Source organism: Rhinatrema bivittatum, chromosome 6 (genome assembly GCF_901001135.1).
Source record: "Rhinatrema bivittatum chromosome 6, aRhiBiv1.1, whole genome shotgun sequence".
Taxonomy (NCBI): domain Eukaryota; kingdom Metazoa; phylum Chordata; class Amphibia; order Gymnophiona; family Rhinatrematidae; genus Rhinatrema; species Rhinatrema bivittatum.
The window spans coordinates 285,392,926-285,415,365 of record NC_042620.1 but is presented as its reverse complement, the minus strand read 5'-3'; the positions used below and the strand labels follow the sequence as shown (position 1 = coordinate 285,415,365).

The window sequence follows — 22,440 nt, the reverse complement described above, 5'->3', positions numbered from 1 at the left end:
ATACTGTCTCTGTGAGGAGAATGCCTTCCCCAGCCAGCTCTCCTGGAACTTATGCTTAATGGGAAAGGATCTCCGGTTCCCTTTATACTAATCATCTGCTCACTTGAGCAACTTACCATTAAATAGAAGGCTACTAAGCTGTGACTTAGACCACAGATCCACCACCCAATTAAGTAACCACAGCAGCCTTCTGGCTAAAAATGCCAACACCAGTTCCTTAGCCGATGTCCAAAGCAGATCATACAAGGCATCCAGTACAAAAGGTAACATCTTCCAGATGCTGTGCCTCCTTCACAGAGAGGGAGTCCTCAGGCTCTGCCACTGGAATTTCTGTATCCAGCATAAAAAGACTTGGGCCATAAAGCTAGTATTGCCACATGGATTCCTAAGGCAGAGAACGCAAACACCCTTGAAGATGAAGTTCCTTCTTCCAATCCTAGGAATCCCTAAGAGCAGTATAAACCTCGATTGGATTAGTGTTTTGTTTTTTTTAAGTGACCACTGAAACCAAGACATCCACTTTAGGCAACTTCAAGAGTTCCAAAGCATCTTCGGGCAAGGGATAGAGCTCACCATGGCCCTGCAGACCTTTAAACCAGCTTCCGGAGTATCTCACTCCCCAAACACTAGGGCTTTCACTATCCGATGAAAGGGGAAGGCTCTAGAGGGACTCTCAAACCCCTCCATTATAGGGTTTTCCCATTCATGTTCTGACTCCACAACTGTCTCCTTTATCCTGAAATACTTCAGAACCTGAGAAATCATAGTGGATAACATCTTTACAAAAGATCTGAACCACTCTAGGGTCACTTCCTTCAGCCACTGTGATTTCTCCCTCCAAGGGGTCCTCATTCCTGTCCTTGTCCCCATTGAGGTCCTTCAAGGAATCCCCCTTCCATATCCTCCCAATCCAGCTGTGGAACTTGCTTGCTCTTTTTCAGCTGGGATAGGATCCCAGACCCTTCCAAGAGGCCTTCTTTGCTGAAGGACCCTCTGCACCAGAAGACAGGGGAAGCCCCCTCCAGGAAAGAATGTTTCACGGCAGCTTTTTTTTTTTTTTTTTTTGCCAAAAAAGCCTTACGCCTCATGAGCACACTGCTGAAAAGGCCTGCTCTATGTCAGATGTACATCCAGAAAATCAGGAGCCTCTTCTGAAGCTCAGGCACTGTGGAAGGCCTCTCTTGTAGGAGATAATTGCGGTGGAGAAGCAGCTCCTTCCCTTGGAATTCTCTGCAATGCGGGAATGGCCACGGCTCCTGCGCTGCAGGGAAAACCCAGCACTGCTGGCCTCCTCATTCTATGGTGCTTGTTTTCTCATGGCTGATCACTTCCTTCCTGCAGCAGCATTAGCAATCCCTGAGCTTTCTTTCCCGCTGCCAACACAGGTCCTGCACAACTCCAAGCCATTGAGTCACATCCTGCAGTTCCCATGCAAGACAGCATTTCAAATATTCAGCAGAAATTGCCATGAGGATCGCATGCCAAAAACTAGCCACTAGCACCAGGGAACTCTGGGGGCTTTTTCCTCACACACTGCAGCAGCTAGAAAAGCAAGTAGACTGTAATCATCTGTCCCATGGATCGAATCCTGCCTCAAAATTCTCCCTCTCACCTCTGGGGCTGAGATCTGCCTCAGGCAGACTCTCCCCATAGCAATCAATGCTGTGGCAGACTGCCAGCAACCCCTTTGTTTTGTTTTTTTTTCCAAGCTACTTAAAGGAGCTGCATCCTATAAATAAAATAAAGGAAAATAAAATAAAAGGTAATACTTTCCTGAGAGATTTGAGCCTCAATCTAAGGGAGCAAGAGGGACAAGAACTGAGGGAGCCAGACCACTGATTATCAAATTCCTCTCCTGGAATTTCAGTCACCCAGGAGCCACTAAACTCATTCTACCTGCAAGATGGTCCCAATCCAGGACCTAACACTCCTGGGAACAAATTAATCTCCAAATCCAACGGCAGGTTTTGCACCTCTACCATCTGCTGAAGACAGAGAATACTGAGCAACTGCAGGCGGCACACTAGCTTATGTACCAGAAGTACTGTAAAGCTTTTCTTCTCAAGTTTCCATCTGCGGGTAGGGGAGAAATTCCCAGTTGTCTGGTCCTGAGGACAATAAGAAATCTAAATTATACCAATGAAGGATGAAGTGACATGCCCAAGGTCACAAGGGGCATAAGTAAGAAAAGCAAGCTTCAAATCCTGGCTTCCCTGGTTCTCAACCTGCTGCTTTAACTACTAGGCCAGTGGTTCTCAACCTTTTTTCGGCCAAGATGGCTCTCACCTGCATGACACACTGAACACATGACCATCACGGGGCTAAAGGTAAATACACACTCTGCATACACAGGAACCCCCTCGACCCCCCAAAATGGGTGCAGAGCAGAACTCGGGCATTACCCGTACAACTCACCATACAAAAAAGATATTCTGGTTCTGATGACATCTCAGTAAAAGCAAAACAAACTCCATTTACTGGCAGGCACAATACCCCTTCTTATGAAAAGACAGTAATTTACCACTAATACATGTCCTATTGAGAAAACACAACAAATAAGATTGATACAAATGCCTATATGCTAGTAAAATACCTCACCTCGGTCACACACCCAGAACTGACCTTCATCAAGTACAGAAAGACCACAAATTATAAATATGGAGACAAACTGGAATGGAAAACCAAAAAAGCCACTCTGCATGCAGGGCAATCCTGGAGAAATGGAAAGAGAAATATAGCACCTAACATAGTCCCAGGATCTGCAATAACGCACACAATCTAACCCGCACAAAAAGATACACCTGTATTATGGAACACACTCAAACACTAACCATTATATTAGGAGATTTAAATTTACATATGGATGAATCCCCTTTAGATAACACCTGTTTCCTTTTACAAGAAACCATGTTAGCTTTAGGTTATAAATTATCATCTAATAGGTGCTACAACCCAAGAAAGAGATCTAGGTGTCATAGTGGACAACACATTGAAATTGTCGGTTCAGTGTGCTGCGGCAGTCAAAAAAGCAAACAGAATGTTGGGACGACTTAGAACGGGAATGGTGAATAAAACGGAAAATGTCATAATGCCTCTGTATCGCTCCATGGTGAGACCGCACCTTGAATACTGTGTACAATTCTGGTCGCCGCATCTCAAAAAAGATATAATTGCGATGGAGAAGGTACAGAGAAGGGCTACCAAAATGATAAGGGGAATGGAACAACTCCCCTATGAGGAAAGACTAAAGAGGTTAGGACTTTTCAGCTTGGAGAAGAGACGACTGAGGGGGGATATAATAGAGGTGTTTAAAATCATGAGAGGTCTAGAACGGGTAGATGTGAATCGGTTATTTACTCTTTCGGATAGTAGAAAGACTAGGGGACACTCCATGAAGTTAGCATGGGGCACATTTAAAACTAATCGGAGAAAGTTCTTTTTTACTCAACGCACAATTAAACTCTGGAATTTGTTGCCAGAGAATGTGGTTCGTGCAGTTAGTATAGCTGTGTTTAAAAAAGGATTGGATAAGTTCTTGGAGGAGAAGTCCATTACCTGCTATTAAGTTCACTTAGAGAATAGCCACTGCCATTAGCAATGATTACATGGAATAGACTTAGTTTTTGGGAACTTGCCAGGTTCTTATGGCCTGGATTGGCCACTGTTGGAAACAGGATGCTGGGCTTGATGGACCCTTGGTCTGACCCAGTATGGCATTTTCTTATGTTCTTAACCCTACACATAAAGCGGGTCATTCATTAGATCTGAGTTTTACTAACTTTGAGCTTTGTAAAAATATCATTACTACTATAACTCAAGTACCATGGTCCGACCATTTTTTAATGTATTCTGAAGCAAAATTTGATTACTTCATAATTTCAAAAAAAAATATCCCCGTCACAATTACTTTTCAAACCCAACCTAAAACAGATGATCTAATTGCAGAAATTAAAAATATAACTGAGCAAATTAAAATGAAACCCAAAACCATTACTGAAGCTACACTAACATGGATGCAAGAATCAGCAAATTTAATTAAAAAAATTAACCACTACAATAGCCAAAAAAATTAAACCTAAAGCAATTCATAATCCATGGTACAACAAACATTTAGAAAAAGAAAAAAAAAAACTTAAAAAATCAGAAACTAAATGGAGAAATGCCAAAACTCCCCAAAATTTAGGAATCTATTGATCAGCCCTAAATCAATACAAAAAACACACTGAAGCAATTAGAAAAGAATTCTATAAGAAGAAAATAGAGGAGTTCTTACATAATCCTAGAGCTTTATTTTCAGTTGTTAATAATTTAACAAAGAATCACATTGAGCAAGACATGTGTCTTTCAGAAGATAAATGTAATGAAGTAGCACTGTTCTTTAAAAAGAAAATTGATACTCTTAACATTAAAGCAGCAACCAATGATCAAGTAAAAATGCCCAAAATGTTAGACATAGAACTGAATTGCTTCGACACAACATCTTCCCTTGAAATAGAAACTTTAATAAGAAAATTAAATCCTGCTAAACATCCCATCGACGTTATCCCCGTTAGTACTCTTAAAACCACAGCGGACCTTTTAGCACCTATTTCAGAAATTGTAAACTTGTCCCTGTGTGAAGGTTTGCTCCCTGATGTTTTAAAAAATGCGATCATTAAACCTATCTTAAAGAAACCCAGTCTTGATTTTAATGAACTGAATAATTTTAGACCCATATGTAATTTATCATTTTTAGCAAAAATTTTAGAAAAAAGTTGTTCAAATTCAACTTGATAATTTTTTTAGAGTCTAATAATATTTTATATCCAAATCAGTTCGGCTTTAGATAAAATTTTAGTACAGAGACACTTTAAATAGCTTTAACGGACACAGTTTTAAGGGGTTTTTACACAGGACAAAGCTACTTTTTAATTTTATTGGACTTCTCCGCTGCGTTCGATACCATAGACCATGGCATTCTCACTAGTCGTCTAAAAGAAATTGGAATCACGGGTACTTCTCTTAAATGGTTTGTATCATTTCTCACAAATAGATCCTTTCAAGTTAAAATTAATAATTCATTTTCTGAAAAAATTCCAGTTATAATAGGTGTACCTCAAGGGTCCACCCTATCTGCGACACTTTTTAATATTTATATTTTACCTATTTGTCATCTACTTGCGGGTCTGGGCTTAAAATTTTATATATACGCGGATGACATACAGTTTTTGGTACCCATTGAAAAATCCATTGAACACACTTATCAAATTATTAACATTTATATCTCAGCTATTAAGCAACTATCTCACACGTAACATGAATAAAACTGAAATAATTCTTTTAGAGAGAAAATGTAGTTATAATTATCTTCCCGATCTGATTCTTGACAAAAATGTTAAAATAACCCCTTCTTATTTTGCTCGTGACACAGAACTGAACATGAGAAAGCATATTGCAATTAAATTAAAGGAAGGATACTTTAAATTATTAACATTGAGAAGAGTTAAGCCATTCTTGGACCACTATGATTATAGGACAGTTCTCCAAGCACTTATTTTTGCAAATTGCAATACGCTCTTCCTTGGATTGCCTGCCTCAACAATTAGACCATTACAGGTCCTGCAGAATTCAGCAGCTGGAATTCTTTGAGGAAAAAAGAAATTCGACCATATTACCCCTGTATTGATTTCTCTTCATTGGCTTCCAATAAATCACCTAATCCATTACAAAACCGCATGTATAATTCATAACCTAATCTACGGAGACAGAACAGAATAGTTGAACTTTTCATTAAAGCTACATGTACCCCAGAAGAATTTAAGATCTGCTAATAAGGCTTTACTATCAATTCCAACCATAAGATCTGCAAGACTGAGTCAAGTGCGAGAGCACGCAATGTCTATAGCGGGATTCAAACTGTGGAATACCTTACCAACACATTTGAGACTGTCAGATAAAAGGAAATTTAAGTCCGAACTTAAAACCTGGCTTTTTAAGTGCACGTACACAGAAAATGAACTACAGGCAGTTGTCTAAAAAAAGTTCTTTAATGTTTGTTATTAGTTTTAGTAGAGTTTATTTTAGCACTATCTTATGAACAAATGTTATCCTGTTTTTATACTGCTTTTTTATCTTTTTTAAACAGCTAAACTTTCTATTGATGTTCCTTTTAAATTTTTTAGCTGTTATCACTATTTATTGAATATTTTATTGTATTTCCTAAATGTATTTAAACTGTAAACAGTTATGAAGGGCACGGGTAATGTGACGGTATATAAAACCATAAACCATAACAACCCTATCTATGACAAGGCAACACTACAAATCTTAAACCAAGCCCTAAACATTAATACACCTCCTATTACGAAAACAGAACAAGCCAAGCTGCTCTAGATCCCCACACAGAAATAAATGTAAAACTATACTAACAAATGTTACAAAACAGCTGATGAACAGAACAACATACAACAATTACTCCTGGGGGAAGTCTGTGCAAAAAAATTTAAAATTCTGTGCACAAAAACTTAAAATTCTGCAAACTTTCTATTGGTCAAAACAACACAATTTACATGACAGTCTTTAAGTAATTACATTTTAAATGAATACAAAAAAAGGTATTTCTTAAAGATGCAGAATTTTAAATATTCTGAGCAGAATTTCCCTAAAAATTCACTGTAAGAGTGTCCCTTCCACTCACTCTCTCCCTACTCCCCTGGCCACTTTGCCCTCTCAGGCCCCAACTCCTCCACCTGGCAGTCTCTCTCTCCTCCACCTACAGGCTCAACCCCTACCACTCTATTGCCAGTCCCAGAGTTTGACCCCGTTCTCAGTACTGCCCCTTACACAGGCTCCCTCTGTCCCTCTCTCTCTCACACACATGCTCCCTCTCTCTAATACACATACACACCCCCTCATACAGGCTCCCTCACTCTCTCGCACACACACACACACACATCCCCTCATACAGGGTCATTTCTCTTGCATACACACCCACACAAGCTCCCTTTCTTTTTCACACATACATCCTCACACAGGCTACCTATGTCTCTCTCTCTCTCTCATGTACCCCTTCACACAGGCTCTGTCTCACACATACACAATCCCTTCACACAGACTAGAACACTCACATACACACAATCCTTTTTTCATACACATGAGCTCCCAATCTCTCACACACATACACACTCCTTCACAATCTCCTCATATAGGCTCCCTCTCTCTGAAACCCACACTCAAGCATCCCCCCCACCCCACGTTACCTCCCATGCTCTCTCCCACCCTCCACCACACCCCCTTCCCCATTCTCACACACACATTCTCTCTAACCGGCATGCCGCGGGATGCGCTCCGTTCGTGGCGAAGATGAAGGCCGCGTGCGCCATTTGCAGCACACGGGGGCCTTCCATTTTCGCCATAAACGGCGCGCCCAGGCCTTCACCTTCGCCGCGATACGGAGCACGTACCAAGTGTGCCACGGGACGCACTCCATTCATGGCATGCAGGGGTCTCCTCTGCTATTTTCTGCGCTCCGCAGTAGTGCAGAATTCCCCCAGGACTAAACAGAAACTCAGAAAAATTATTAAAAATTGTCCAAATATCAATAAAATATTTCAAAACAGCAGACACATCATATAATACCCAATAATTAAAATGGCAGCCAAGCAAAAAAATAAACTTAAAAGGCCACCTTTACTTACCCTTTCCAACAACTCTCCTACTCCTTTCCCTTAAGAACATAAGAACACAAGAATATGCCATACTGGGTCAGACCAAGGGTCCATCAAGCCCAGCATCCTGTTTCCAACAGTGGCCAATCCAGGCCATAAGAGCCTGGCAAGTACCCAAAAACTAAGTCTATTCCATGTTACCATTGCTAATGGCAGTGGCTATTCTCTAGGTGAACTTAATAGTAGGTAATGGACTTCTCCTCCAAGAACTTATCCAATCCTTTTTTAAACACAGCTATACTAACTGCACTAACCACATCCTCTGGCAACAAATTCCAGAGTTTAATTGTGTGTTGAGTAAAAAAGAACTTTCTCCGATTAGTTTTAAATGTGCCCCATGCTAACTTCATGGAGTGCCCCCTAGTCTTTCTATTATCCGAAAGAGTAAATAACCTATTCACATCTACCAGTTCTAGACCTTTCATGATTTTAAACACCTCTATCATATCCCCCCCTCAGCCGTCTCTTCTCCAAGCTGAAAAGTCCTAACCTCTTTAGTCTTTCCTCATAGGGGAGCTGTTCCATTTCTCTTATCATTTTGGTAGCCCTTCTCTGTACCTTCTCCATCGCAATTATATCTTTTTTGAGATGCGGCGACCAGAATTGTACACGGTATTCAAGGTGCGGTCTCACCATGGAGCAATACAGAGGCATTATGACATTTTCCGTTTTATTCATCATTCCCTTTCTAATAATTCCCAACATTCTGTTTGCTTTTTTGACTGCCGCAGCACACTGAACCGACGATTTCAATGTGTTATTCACTTTGACGCCTAGATCTCTTTCTTGGGTTGTAGCACCTAATATGGAACCCAACATTGTGTAATTATAGCATGGGTTATTTTTCCCTATATGCATCACCTTGCACTTATCCACATTAAATTTCATCTGCCATTTGGATGCCCAAATTTCCAGTCTCACAAGGTCTTCCTGCAATTTATCACAATCTGCTTGTGATTTAACTACTCTCAACAATTTTGTGTCATCTGCAAATTTGATTATCTCACTCGTCGTATTTCTTTCCAGATCATTTATAAATATATTAAAAAGTAAGGGTCCCAATACAGATCCCTGAGGCACTCCACTGTCCACTCCCTTCCACTGAGAAAAATGCCCATTTAATCCTACTCTCTGTTTCCTGTCTTTTAGCCAGTTTGCAATCCATGAAAGGACATCGCCACCTATCCCATGACTTTTCACTTTTCCTAGAAGCCTCTCATGAGGAACTTTGTCAAACGCCTTCTGAAAATCCAATCCCTTGCAGGACAATAGCACAAATCAGAAGCAGCAGTGCCTGCTAAAGCTCTGTCCTCATGGTCCTCTTCCTTAGGTCCCACAACCAGTCACTCACTCAAAACAGTCCCCTCCCTGACCAGTCTCTCTCTCTCTCATTCATACACACACACACACACCAGTCACCTCCCTGACCAGTCTCTCTGTCTCTCTCTCACATACACACACCAGTCACCTCCCTGACCCGTCTCTCTCTCTCTCATACACACACACACCAGTCACCTCCCTGACCCGTCTTTCTCTCTCTCACACACACACCAGTCACCCCCTCACCAGTCTCCCTCTCTCTCACACACACACACACCAGTCACCCCCCTCACCAGTCTCTCTCTCTCTCTCACACACACACACACACACCAGGCACCTCCCTGACCAGTCTCTCTCTCTCTCTCACACACACACACACCAGGCACCTCCCTGACCAGTCTCTCTCTCTCTCACACCAGGCACCTCCCTGACCAGTCTCTCTCGCACACCCACCCAGCCACCCCAGGCACCTCCCTGACCAGTCTCTCTCGCAAACCCACCCAGCCCAGGCACCTCCCTGACCAGTCTCTCTCTCTCTCACACCAGGAACCTCCCTGACCAGTCTCTCTCGCACACCCACCCCAGGCACCTCCCTGACCAGTCTCTCTCGCACACCCACCCACCCCAGTCACCTCCCTGACCAGTCTCACACACCCACCAGTCACCTCCCTGACCAGTCTCTCTCTCTCTCTCTCTCATGCACAGCCACCCGGCACCTCCCTGACCAGTCTCTCTCTCTCTCTCTCAGTCCCACACCCGGAACCTCCCTGACCAGTCTCTCTCATGCACACACAGCCACCCGGCACCTCCCTGACCAGGCTCTCTCTCTCTCTCACGCACACACAGCCACCCGGCACCTCCCTGACCAGGCTCTCTCTCTCTCTCACGCACACACAGCCACCCGGCACCTCCCTGACTAGGCTCTCTCTCTCACGCACACACACATGCACCCGTCACCTCCCTGACCAATCTCTCTCTCTCACGCACACACACACGCACCCATCACCTCCCTGACCAATCTCTCTCTCTCACGCACACACACACCCGTCACCTCCCTGACCAATCTCTCTCTCACGCACACACACCCATCACCTCCCTGACCAATCTCTCTCTCTCACGCACAAACACGCACCCGTCACCTCCCTGACCAATCTCTCTCTCTCTCACGCACCCATCACCTCCCTGACCAGTCTCTTTCTCTCACACACACGCACCCGTCACCTCCCTGATCAGTCTCTCTCTCTCACATGAACCCGTCACCTCCCTGACCAGTCTCTCTCTCTCTCACATGAACCCGTCACCTCCCTGACCAGTCTCTCTCTCTCTCACATGAACCCGTCACCTCCCTGACCAGTCTCTCTCTCTCTCACACATACCCACCCGTCTCCTACCTGACCAGTCTCTCTCACGCATTCGTCACCTCCCTGACCAGGCTAGGCCTCTTCTCATTGTTTGGCCCAATAAACCTGGCCTCCGCTCTTCAGCCACCGCTGGCCTAGCCTACAGCGGCGGCATGCAGCATCTCTCCACTCTTCAGCCACCACTGGCCTGTTCTCTGGCGGCAGCACGCAACATCACTCCGCTACCAACTGCATTGGCTAACTGGGGAATAATCAAACTCCTGATAGACCAATCCGCCCCTGGGGAGAACAGAAGCACAACTGGGGCAATAGGACACTGGGAGCCACGACACAACTGCTGGTGCTTGGCAACACACTGGTGTGTCACCACTCACCAGTTGAGAATCGCTGTACTAGGCTACTCCTTCACTCCACAGTTTATCACAAAGAAGACTCCTCTGCCTGATCTGCATTCTGTCTCCATCTGTTGGATGAGAGAACTGCACATGGTCTCAGTTATTCCAGGTAGAACATCCGAGTAGGCTGCACAGCTAAGAAGTGTAAGAGGACAACAATCTGACAGCACTGCAAAAAACACCCCAAAGGAAACAAACTAGGCTTGTTCTAAAATATGCTAAATCGCAAAAGCCAATTTCCCTCCCCTATGGTCGCACCTGTCAAGAGTGATATTACTCTTTGCTGAGCTGGTAAAGCTTAATGACTAACTTACTGAACCTTGAAAGCTTCTAAATGCCCTTTACTTACCCGTGCAAAGCCCAATAGTTGTTTCTCTTCCCCTGCATGGTGATGATCCCTGAGGTGTAATATGTCCTTATTTTTAATCCTGAATAAAATGCCTCGACTGAGGACTGTGTGGCCTGTCGACAAAAATAAAAGGCAAATATATTATGCTTTAGATTTTTAATTTTGCAATGTCCAAGACAGCAATTGCTCATGACTCATACAGAAAATATCCTATAATGACAAGTTCTGTTAGCTTACGCAAAACTATACAAGTCAAACCATCTGATTAGATGGTCCCTTCCCATAAGAATTTATGACACAAGTAAAATTACTACTTTTTGAGAATTTCCTGTATGCATTTTTTGTAGCTGGGTGAATGTGAAACATCTCTTTATAACTCCTCTTTTTTAACTTAATTTTTATTGGATTTTAAACCAACAACCACAACAGGGTTCCACAAGTGTCATAAACCAAGGTCAAGACAGAGTTTGTTTGGCATAAACACAAAGCAAACCAGAAAACATATGCTGTAAACACTTAAAGCTAAAGCTGACCCCTGCTCAGTCCAGACATTTTTTAAAACACTTAATTTAGTGACATCCTTTGCCACAACTCCATGATCTCCTAATGTGAAAGGACAAGACAAACAAAACAAAGGGGAAGAGGAAAGACCTCCAACCAAGCCAACCAGCTGTGTTTAATAAGGAAGAAAAGACTTCAAAGCAAGAAGTTTCTTGTCCATCAATTTTCAGGAAAATCCAAAAACTGGACAATTCTTCCTTGCAAAAGGCAGTTTAAAAGTGTTCGTACGCACAGCAAATGTACAATGACCAACTTATATTAGAATGTGAAAACTCCCCGGTTCTCGGATCTAGGCTGCTGAATTATTCTGTGGGATCACTGATATTAGGGGAACATTTGTTCACTTGAATAGTTATAAAATTAGAACTTGCCTGAAGTTAACATATTTTGGGCCATGACACCATCATCAAAAGCATGCAGGCCCTGTAGTCCAGTAGATGATTTGCTACATTCAACCACAGTAACCCAGTGAGAGTAATGTGTTTCTAGCAACAGGTAGGAAAGCTGAATCAGTAAATCCTGACTCAATTTCCCTGTACACCACTCGGCTCAGTGGTTTCCAAAGTTACCAGTGACAGCAGCACCGGCTTAGACAAGAAAGGAAAATATAAGAAGCAATGAAACGTACACTTTAGGAAACACCTTTGGGAGAGAAACAAAAGATAAGTAAGAATAGTTACAGCAAGGGGGAACAAGAGGGTTGGAGGAGAAAAGAAGGAAAAAACAGAAGAAGAAGTTAAGAAAAAAGAAGAAGAGAGTGGGAGAAGGGAAGGACAGAAAAGAATAAGGTAGAAAAAAGAGTGGGATAAAAGGGAAGAAGAGAAAGTGAGAAAATGGTAAGGGACAAAGATACAGAGTATAAGTAGGCTGTAAGCAAGTAGGGGCAGCTGGTGGCAGATTTCAAGACGTGTGAGAGACTAAAGGCAAGTTCCCAGAAAACAGAGTACAGGCAGGTTCCTGGGAAGCCCACACAGTTACACTAGTAGGTGAGATGCAGAGCTGCCAGCTTATAAGTAATGAAAAGGAGTTCATTTGTACAGTGCAGCTAGCAGAGACTGCAGGGTACAAATCAACTCCTCTTTTTAGAATTTTCATCACTTATAAGGTCAAAAATTCTTTAAATGTTGTCAATTTTACAATGGATACCTCTGAATGTTTCTGTAACACCACCTCTCGAAACCTCACCCCGAATCAAAGTGCCCCCTTACAATGTCCACATATAGAGTATCAGACTGAGCCCTATAAAGGGAGACCCTCTCCTCCTCTCCCATGTTCACCGGACTCCTGCGCCTAAACAAAGTGGAGCATGTTAACATAAGTGCGCCGGCTGAGGAAAATCTGGAGTTATGCGCATCATTGCTGGTGCCACTTCTGGAATACCCATGCCCTGCTCCTTTTCCGCCTAGGTTTTCTGGCCAGCGCACCTCAATGTGCGAGCGCCCTTCCCGGCTTTTTATAACTCGCGTAGCTCCTTAACACATGCATTTAGCCATTTTTTTGCGCACGCAAGGTTTTTAAAATCCACCTCACACCTAGGCATTTCAACACCTGTACAACTCAGCTAAAAATTAAGAAACAGATCTGTACCCATTGAGATCAGGGCTCCATGGATTTCTTTCATCACATTCCGGTACAGCTCCTTCTGCCATTCTTCTAACAGCTGCCACTCCTCCTCCGAGAAATAGATGGCGACTTTGTTGAATATAGCCTGAAACACCAGTAAATGTTACAGCATTGTTACCTCATGTTCTGTATCCTTGAAGACACTACAAAGTACAGACTATCCTGAGAAACTGAGGGGTCGGAACCTCACATTAAAAGGTGCTCTCATGAATTACAAAATTTTAAGATGCTTTTAAATCCTGACCTTCTTAATTGTTTAACAAAAAAAAAAAAAGAAAAGAAGAGCAGACAGTGAAATGGAGATGGGATGGCAGCCACTCCAAGTTTCTGAAAAGTGGCAGTTCATCGAATTGCAGTCGGTGACGTCACTGCAGAAAACTAGAGGTGACATCCAAAATGTGAGGTACACAGTGAGCATGCAAGTCACCGAGGCTATTGTTTTGAAAGAGTTTTTTTCTTAACAATGTATTAAAGCATAAAATCTACAAAGCATCAGTGATAAAACATAGTAAACAGACAGAACCACAGCATATCATATTCATTTTAAATATACAGTATTGTCTCAATGCCTTTATTGTGCTCTATTTTAATTTAACAGATTCTTTAATGTTTGATCCTCACCAGATATAAACATCCTTCCCCTATTCATTTAATCACTTCATAATGTACATACTCTCCAATGGTCATCCTTCCTTACGGAACAAAATCATGGTAGCCAAATAAGTACTTATCACTAAAAGTCTTTATCGGTCTGCAGAATAGTTCAAGATTACCAGAGGTCTTCATTTCTTCATGCAAAACAGCAAAAGAGGTTTTCCTCCTTTTATATAACCTTCTGAAACTCTTCTATGCCCTATTTCATATTCATTTTTCCATCTGCATCAATTTTGCCATTTGGTTTAACCATACAAAGCAATTCAGGACTCTCATTTACCCAGTGAATGAAGATAATTTTATTTCCCTGTGATTAGCAGAAAATATAATTTCCCAAAGGACCTATAACTCCTAGTAGCAAAATAACATCTTGAAACAGAAACTGAATCTTGGATACCCAAACATATAGAAACATAGAAATAATAGCAGAAAAGGACCAATGGTCCATCCAGTCTGCCTAGCAAGCTTATGGTAGTTTCTGCACTTATCAGTTTCCCAGACCATCAAGGTCAGGCCCTTGTTGGTTTCTGTTTGAGTCCAATTCTGCTGTTGAAGCAGAGATCAATGTTGGAGTTGCATCAAGAGTTTCATGCTTATTGGTTAAGGATAACAGCTGTATCAGCAAAATTACCCCTATGCTCATTTGCTTTCCCTGACCACAAATTTAATGTTCTTGTTTGCTGTTTGAATCTACTTCCCCTTTCCCCCCTGCCGTTGAAGCAGAGAGCACTGATGGACTAGCATCAACAGTATGAAAGCTTATTAATTAAGGGTAGTAACTGCCACACCAGCAAGTTACCCCCATGCGCTCATTTCTTCATTTCCATTCTCTAGCTCAGTGGTTTTCAAACTTTTTCCAGTCATGTCTCACCTGACAGATAATGCTCATGTGTGTGGCACACTACATATAACAGCTATTCTAAAAAAAAATAAAAAAAATTCCTATATATTTTATTGTTTAAAATGATACAAGAGAAAGAAAACATTCTTTAATTTAAATAACTGCTTATAAAATATTTTTAAATTTTTTCACAAAAATGTTAATCTTTGCTTACTGCATCAGTGAGAAATTTGAGACTGATATGCATATGCAGCACACAGTTTTTCGATACAGACAAAATAGTCAACCTCAGAAAGTTCAAGCCTATTCTGAAGTTTATAAAGAGCAGAATTAGGAATTTTCCCCTTTCAACTCACCATACAAAATAATATATTCAAATTCTGATATCCCCTCAATAATAGTGCTTCAAAATCCCTTCCCTGCCAGCCACTATGTGAGATAACATGAAAACCTGCTAAAAAGACAGGTAGAAATTATATATACCATAAGAGCACTAACACCCAGGACTTGAACAGCAACAACCTTACCTATGAAAAAGCAAGACTGCAAATATAAAACACAGTACACTTACTATTGAAAAACAAAGCAAGCCAGACTGCTCTGGATTCCTACAGAGAATCTACATCCTAGCTAGCAAAATCCCTCACCTCTGTCAAACATGCAGAATGCAAACTGACTCTTACCTAATACAGAATAAGAGACCATAAATTATAAACAAGCATACAGGGAGAAACAAACTCCAAAGAGCGAGAGGGGGAGGGGGAGATGTGGCGGGATAACAGGGCAGCTTACAGCACACCTGCAACATTTCTGGCTCGGATTGTGGGTAGCAGTTATTGCCAGGGTTGAGGGAAAAGCGGCAACAGGGAGCGGTGATGAGGAATTTTAAGTACCAGCTCCTTACTCTGCACTCTTCTCAAGCAGCAAGCACATTTCATGACCCTTAGTTCCACTGATTTCTTTCCAGCGGAAAAGGTTTGTCATTAAAACCTTTTAGGTATCTGAAGGTCTGTATCATATCTCCCCTGCACCTCCTCTCTTCCAGGGTATACATATTCATGTCCTTCATCCTTTCCTCATAAGTCATTTAATGGAGACCACCCACCATTTTGGTCACCCTTCTCTGGACCACCTCCAACCTGTCTCTATCCTTTTTGAGATACGGGCTCCAGAACTGAACATAGTACTCCAGGTGAGGCCTCGCCAAGACCTGTACAAGGGTTTCACCACCTTTTTCTTACTGATTATTCCTCTCTCTATGCAGCCTAGCATTCTTCTGACTTTAGCTATTGCCTTGTCACATTGCTTCATTGCCTTCAGATCGGTAAATACTATCACCCCCAAGATCCCTCTCTTGGTCCATGCACATCAAACTTTCATCCCCCATCACATACAGCTCTCTTCTGGATTACCGCATCCCAGATGCATGAGTCTATACTTCTTGGCATTGAATCCCAGTTTCCAAATCTTCGACCACTTTTCAAGCTTTCTTAAATCACTTTTCATTCTTTCTACTCCTTCAGGCATGTCTACTCTATTGCAGATCTTGGTATCATCTGCAAACAGACAAACTTTACCTTCTATCCCTTCCGCAATGTCGTTCACAAAGATACTGAAAAGAACCAGTCCTCAAACCGATCCTTCTGGCACTTTACTTAACACCATTCTCTCATCAGAGCAAGTTCCATTTACTATTACCCACTGTCTCCTATCAGTCAATCAGTTTGTAATCCACTCCACCACCTTGGTGCTCATCCATTGCTCCAACCATGTGACAGGGGCTGACCAATGGCACTGATAGCCCCTGTTACATGGTAACGGCAAAGGGCCATCGGTGCCATTTTGATTAGTGGCAGCCGATGGCCCGAGGGGGAGATAACTCCCGGGACCCCACTGGACCACCAGGGACTTTTGGTAAGTCTTGGGGGGGCGGGGGGCGGGCAAGTCTTGTGGGGTCGGGAGGGTGGGGGGTTGCAATTAATTAAATTTGAAGGGTTGGGGTGGGTTTGGGGTTTTGTTTTTTTAATGTACCCTTTCTCACCCCCCCAAAAACGATAAGAAAACCACACAAAATTTCATGGGTTTTCTTATCATTTCGTCGCCCCCCCCCCCCGCCCCCGAAACGCGACGAAATAGGAAATATCGTCTCTATTTCATCACAAACGAATGCATATCCCTAATACATATTCATAATCTTCAGTCTCTCCTCCTATGTCTTCCGATGCTGACCCTGCACCACTTTGGTTGCCCTTCTCTGGACCGCCCCCATCCTGTCTCTATCCTTTTTGACATACAGGCTCCAGAACTGAACACAGTACTCCGGGTGAGGCCTCAGCAAGGGCCTGTACAGCAGCATCATCACCTCCTTTTTCTTACTGATTATTCCTCTCTCTATACAGCCCAGCATTCTTCTGGCTTTAGCTATCGCTTTGTCACACTGCTTCACAGTCTTCAGATCACTAGACCAGTGGTTCTCAACCTTTTTTCTATTGGGACACACCTGGCAGATAATACCTATGGGCATGACACACTGAATACTTGACCATCATGTGGCTAAATGTAAACATATACTCTGTATCTACAGGAACCTGCACACACCCCCATCCCCCCCCAGCCCATCCACAAACAATGGATGCAGAGCAGAACTAGGATATTTCAAATACAACTCACTATATAAAAAAGATATTCTGATTCTGGTGCTATCTCAGTAACAGAAACACAAACTCCCTTACTACCAGGCACATTGTAAAATACAAAACCTGAAAAACAAACACTCAAGCACATGTGTAGGAAACCTTCCATATCATTGCAATACTAATTCCAAGAACTCAAACAGCAATAGCCCTTCCTACCTATGAAAAGGCAGCAGTGCAGCACCAATGCATGTCCTATTGAGAATGAGAAAACGTAACAAAGATTGATACAAATCCCTACCTACTCGTAAAATACCTCACCTCAATCATACATACAGATCCAACCTTCAACTACAGAATAAAAGACCACAATTTAAATATAAAAAGAATAAAAGACCACAAATTACAAATGTGGAGACAAAAACTGCAATGGAAACCTCAAAAAGCCACTCTGCATGCAGTGCAAAACTGGAGAGCTAGAAACAGAAATACATATCCTACACTAAGCAAAGCACAAATATAGAAGAAATGTACATTCTCGAACCTGAGATGCTATGGCTCTTGCACTCCATCACTCCCCCTCCATGCTGTCATCATCCTTCACATCTCCCAATTCGCTTTCAATCATCCGTTCACACTCATATCCCTGCCCAGCATTCCTGATCCCCTCATATCTTCTTCCCTGTGCTCCCCCTCTCCCCTGCTTGACTCTTCCTACCTCCATCATCTCATCTCCCTGCCTGCCCAGCTACCCCAAGCCCGTTTCCCAGCCCTTCCTGCTCAGCAGCCCCCCAACACTCCCTCTCCATTCCTTCTTCATCTTCCCAGCATCCCCAACCTCCTTTCCCCCACCCTCTACAGGGTGAAGAGATCAGCGGCAGCAGCCTCACTCCCAGACTCAGCAGGGAAAGATAAAGTTTGCATCCCATCAGGCCCAGAACAGCAGGAGCTGGCAACGTCTCGCTCTGATCTGGGTGAAGGAGGAAGCAGCCTCCCACTGGGCCAGAAAGAGGAGAAGGCCCAATGTAAGAGAAGTCAACCAACTCCCACCCAGGCTGATAAGGAGGCAGCCATCTGCTGGCCCTGCAACACACCTCCCAGGACCTCACGACACACCAGTGTGTCCCGACACACCTGTTGAGAACCACTGCACTAGACAATATCACCAGCCATATAAAATCAAGAACTTCTCCCCCAAAATAGAAAACTTTGATACATGGCAGAAAATTACAGCCAAAAAAGCCTTGGTCTATTTTGTATTTAAAAACAAATGTCAGTATTGCTTATTCCTATCTTAAAATTGTTTAATTTAATATAAAAGCATAATTTGAATTTTTTTTTTTTAGATAAGATTCCTAAAGATATATGAATGTCTATGAAGAAATTTTCAATCTCTTTCAAAAAAATCTGTTCCTTTCCCCCAACTCAGTCCAGTTTAAGAAATTCTACTGATTTCAGATTAGGTTTTAGTTTGCTCAAATTATACCAAATAGACACTGAGTTTCCTGCACAGTCTACTGAGTGCAACAGAACATCCACAGAACCTTCTTGCATAAATGCAGAGGACTCAATCTGTAGCAAAAGCATATAGAAGAATAGCTGTAAATAAGCAAAAAACTGCATAATTGGAATGTCAAATTTGCATTAAACTTGCTCAAATGGCTCACATAAATCAACTGGTTATATGTAGTATTTCTGAAATATTGGACAACCCCTTTTCTCACTCCATTTCTGAAAAACTAAATTTACCTACTCCAGGGAAAAACCATTCTCTCTCACTATGAATAAAAAGGAATAAACTATGAAGTTGCTTCTACTTCATGTAAGAAGAAATCTCCATGACAATATGACTAGTTGAATCAAAGGGAGATACCTCAAGTCAGCTAGAGTTCTGCAGTCAAGCAGAAGAATAGAAAGCAATTTTCAAACTGTGTGCTCTGGGACAAAGTTCACAGGCACTTCTTATCTTCAGATTCTAATAATTTTCAAAGTAAAAGTGTGCAAGTACTTTTGCTTTGCAAAAGTATTTGCACACTTCTGCAAAATAGGAATTTTCATGCAAAATAGGAATAGATCTGAAAATGCAATCCATGTGCAATATTTTTTTCCCTTGACCAAAATGCGTTCCAGGAGCACATCCTCTAAATGTAGCTAAAAGTATGTTTACTGTTCCACTATATGCACTTTTAGGTATATTGAAGGAGAACAATTTTCAGATGGCCAGTTTACATAGGCAAATCACTATTTACTCAACTAAATGACTTTGAAAATTATATGATCAGTGGGGATAGTGGATGAGCTCCATCCCATAGAAAGAGAGGGCAACTCTTTCATTAGGCAGGGTGAGGCAGCCACCTCAGGTGGCAAAATATTGGGGCGACAGAAGTGCCCTTCAGAACACTCCTGAGATGGCTACACATGAGCCAGAGTGCAGACATTTGAAAACTGCAGCAGATATTCCCAGCATTTGACCTCCCTGCATTGTGCAGGCTTGCCACACTGTCTGCTCTTCTTTGTACTGCAGAGCTTTGGCTTCAAAGGGCTGATGGCAGAGTCCTAGCACCCACTGCTGTTTCCACTCTGCTATGTCTCTTCTTCCTGCGCTTGCAGCCTGCGCTACCTGTCTGTTGCTGGTCCAGCTGAGCCCCCCTAGAGATCTCAAGGTAAACAATGTGGTCTGCAGCCCTTTTAAATTATTTTTTCTCACTCCACACGATAGCCTGCAGGAGGTGGAGCAGGAGTCCGAAGTCCGAGCTAGGCAGCACACTGACTGGGGTCTGGGGAGGCAAGGGTCAGAAGAGATGGGAAAGCCAAGGCAGTGCCACAGTTGGGGAGAGGAGAGGAGACCTGGACAGTGCTAAACAGGCTCCTCTTTTGGGTTACATGGATGAGGGGACAAGCTTGCACCTCAGACTGTAGCCAAACGTAACTCCAGCTCCTCCCTGGCCCAGTTAAGAGGCACTCAGTGTCAGGGAGAAGCTTGGAGAGATGTATTGCACTGGGGCCAGGATTAAAATAAAAGGGGGGGAAAAGTATTTTGGATTGAATCAGAAGGGGTTGGGGTTTGCAGTCTGCTCTCTATGGAGCAGGCAGCAGCGCTCATTACTTGATTACCGAGTGTAGCTGCTTCTGTAGGCAAGCTGCAAATCTTCCAAAACCTTGATGGACAGGGAGTAAGGTAAGAGACAGAATGTAACTGGAGAATGGGCATGACTTGAGAGAGAGAGAGAGAGGTAAAGGTGATGTGACTGGAGAGAAAGAGTGATAAAGAGGATGTCATGAGAGAGAGACTGGTGAAGGGGATGTGACTGTTACGAAAGAGATGGGACACATGTGACTGATGAGAGGGCGCATTTGATTTAACTGCATCTATAAAAGCATTCTATTGAACCCCCGATCATAATGAACACATCCCTTCACCTGGGTCTATTTCAATTATTTAATTCAGGCTTATAAATTATTGTATAGTGTTTCCTGGGTCTGATGTAAAATCCCCTCTCTCTATATATATAGATAGATAGATAAGTGAGAGGAGAAAGTTTGTACACCTCTCTTTCACCCCAAATCCACACCAATCTCAGGGTGACAGGTAATTTATTGGTTTTTATTATTAGGTATTACTTGATATATCTGCTGTTTTGAAATATATTTTTGGTGTTTGAGAACTTTTTAAAACTTTTTTATATGAGTGTTTAATTATTGGATGTTCTATTTGTCAGCTGTTTCAAAATATCTATAATTTTCTTAGTATGCTTTTACTATGATGACTGATTTATATTTCTTGATGTTTTATAAGGAATGATGATGTTTCTGTTTTTCCCTTCTTGCACTTCATACAGGTCTGCCTTGTTGCAGTTTCCAGTTCAGTTTTGATACGCACATTTCTATTTTTACTTTAAGGTCTCCTTATTCTGGATTTGGGGAGGGTCTAGAAACATAGAAATGACAGCAGAAGAAGACCAAACGGCCCATCCAGTCTGCCCAGCAAGCCTTCACACTTTTTTTTCTCCTCTCTGATACTTATCTGTTACTCTTGGCCCTTAGTAACCTTTTGGTTCTGTATCCCTTCCACCCCCGCCATAATACAGAGAGCAGTGTTGGAACTGCATCTAAGTGGATATCTAGCTTAATTAGTTAGGGATAGTAACCGCCGCAATAAGCAAGCCACACCCATGCTTGTTTACCCAGTCTATGTAATTCAGTCCTTGTTGGTTGTTGCCTGTATATAGATCCACTTTTTTTCATCCCCCCTGCCATTGAAGCAGAGAGCTATGCTGGATATGCGTGAAGTATCAGTCTTCCTCCCTTGCTGTTGAAGCAGAGAGCTAACTTGCATTGAAAGTGAAGTATCAGACTTTCTCCCCTGCCTGTCTGTCTGTGTTCTGCATGTGTGACCAAGGTGAGGTATTCTACTAGTGTATAGTTTCTGTATTGGGATCTGTAGCAGCTGGCTTGTTCTGTTTTTCCTAATAGAAGGTATAGCAATTGGTGTAGTATTTGCAGTGTTGCCTTTTCATATGCAAGTTTGTTACTGTTTGAGTGCTGGTAGTTAGTGCTATTTTGACATGGGAGGTTTTCTGTATTGTAAATGTAATTCAGTTTATTCATGGCTTTCTGAGGGCCAAGCCTACTCTCAACATGCCTAATAACCATATGGGCAGGGCCTCTGGTTTCCCACGATATCTGTCCTTTCTCATGGAATGTGCTAGGCCACGCTTATTCACCACAGGAGACCAGGAGATTGAGGTGGAGAAGTTAAGGCTCATGCTGCTGCTCCTTGTTGGCATTTTCAGTCACCACCACTTTCTGGCCATTCATTTATTCTTTATTTATGCCTCCCATGGCCAAGGGTCACAGTACCATGACCTGGATCCCACTTCTCGGTTTGCAGTGCTGGGCCCAGCAAGTCATGACTGCAACAGTGGGAGCCTGCACCTGTGCTCCCAACTAGTCACTGGAGGCTTTGTCTCTTCACTGCCAGCTGGCATGGATCGGCA

The 22,440-nt window shown here is 42.6% G+C and overlaps 1 protein-coding gene across 1 annotated transcript in view; it reads right to left on the bottom strand.

The window, feature by feature from the left end:
* Positions 1 to 22,440, bottom strand: part of LOC115094348 — a 188,053-nt gene that overhangs the window by 134,002 nt on the left and 31,611 nt on the right. Inside the window, exons 4-5 of the mRNA XM_029607304.1 lie at positions 13,280 to 13,400; positions 11,132 to 11,244 (exon numbers count right to left, since the gene is read on the bottom strand). Coding sequence (XP_029463164.1) covers positions 11,132 to 11,244; positions 13,280 to 13,400 — 234 coding nt within the window. The remainder of the gene's footprint in view (positions 1 to 11,131; positions 11,245 to 13,279; positions 13,401 to 22,440) is intronic.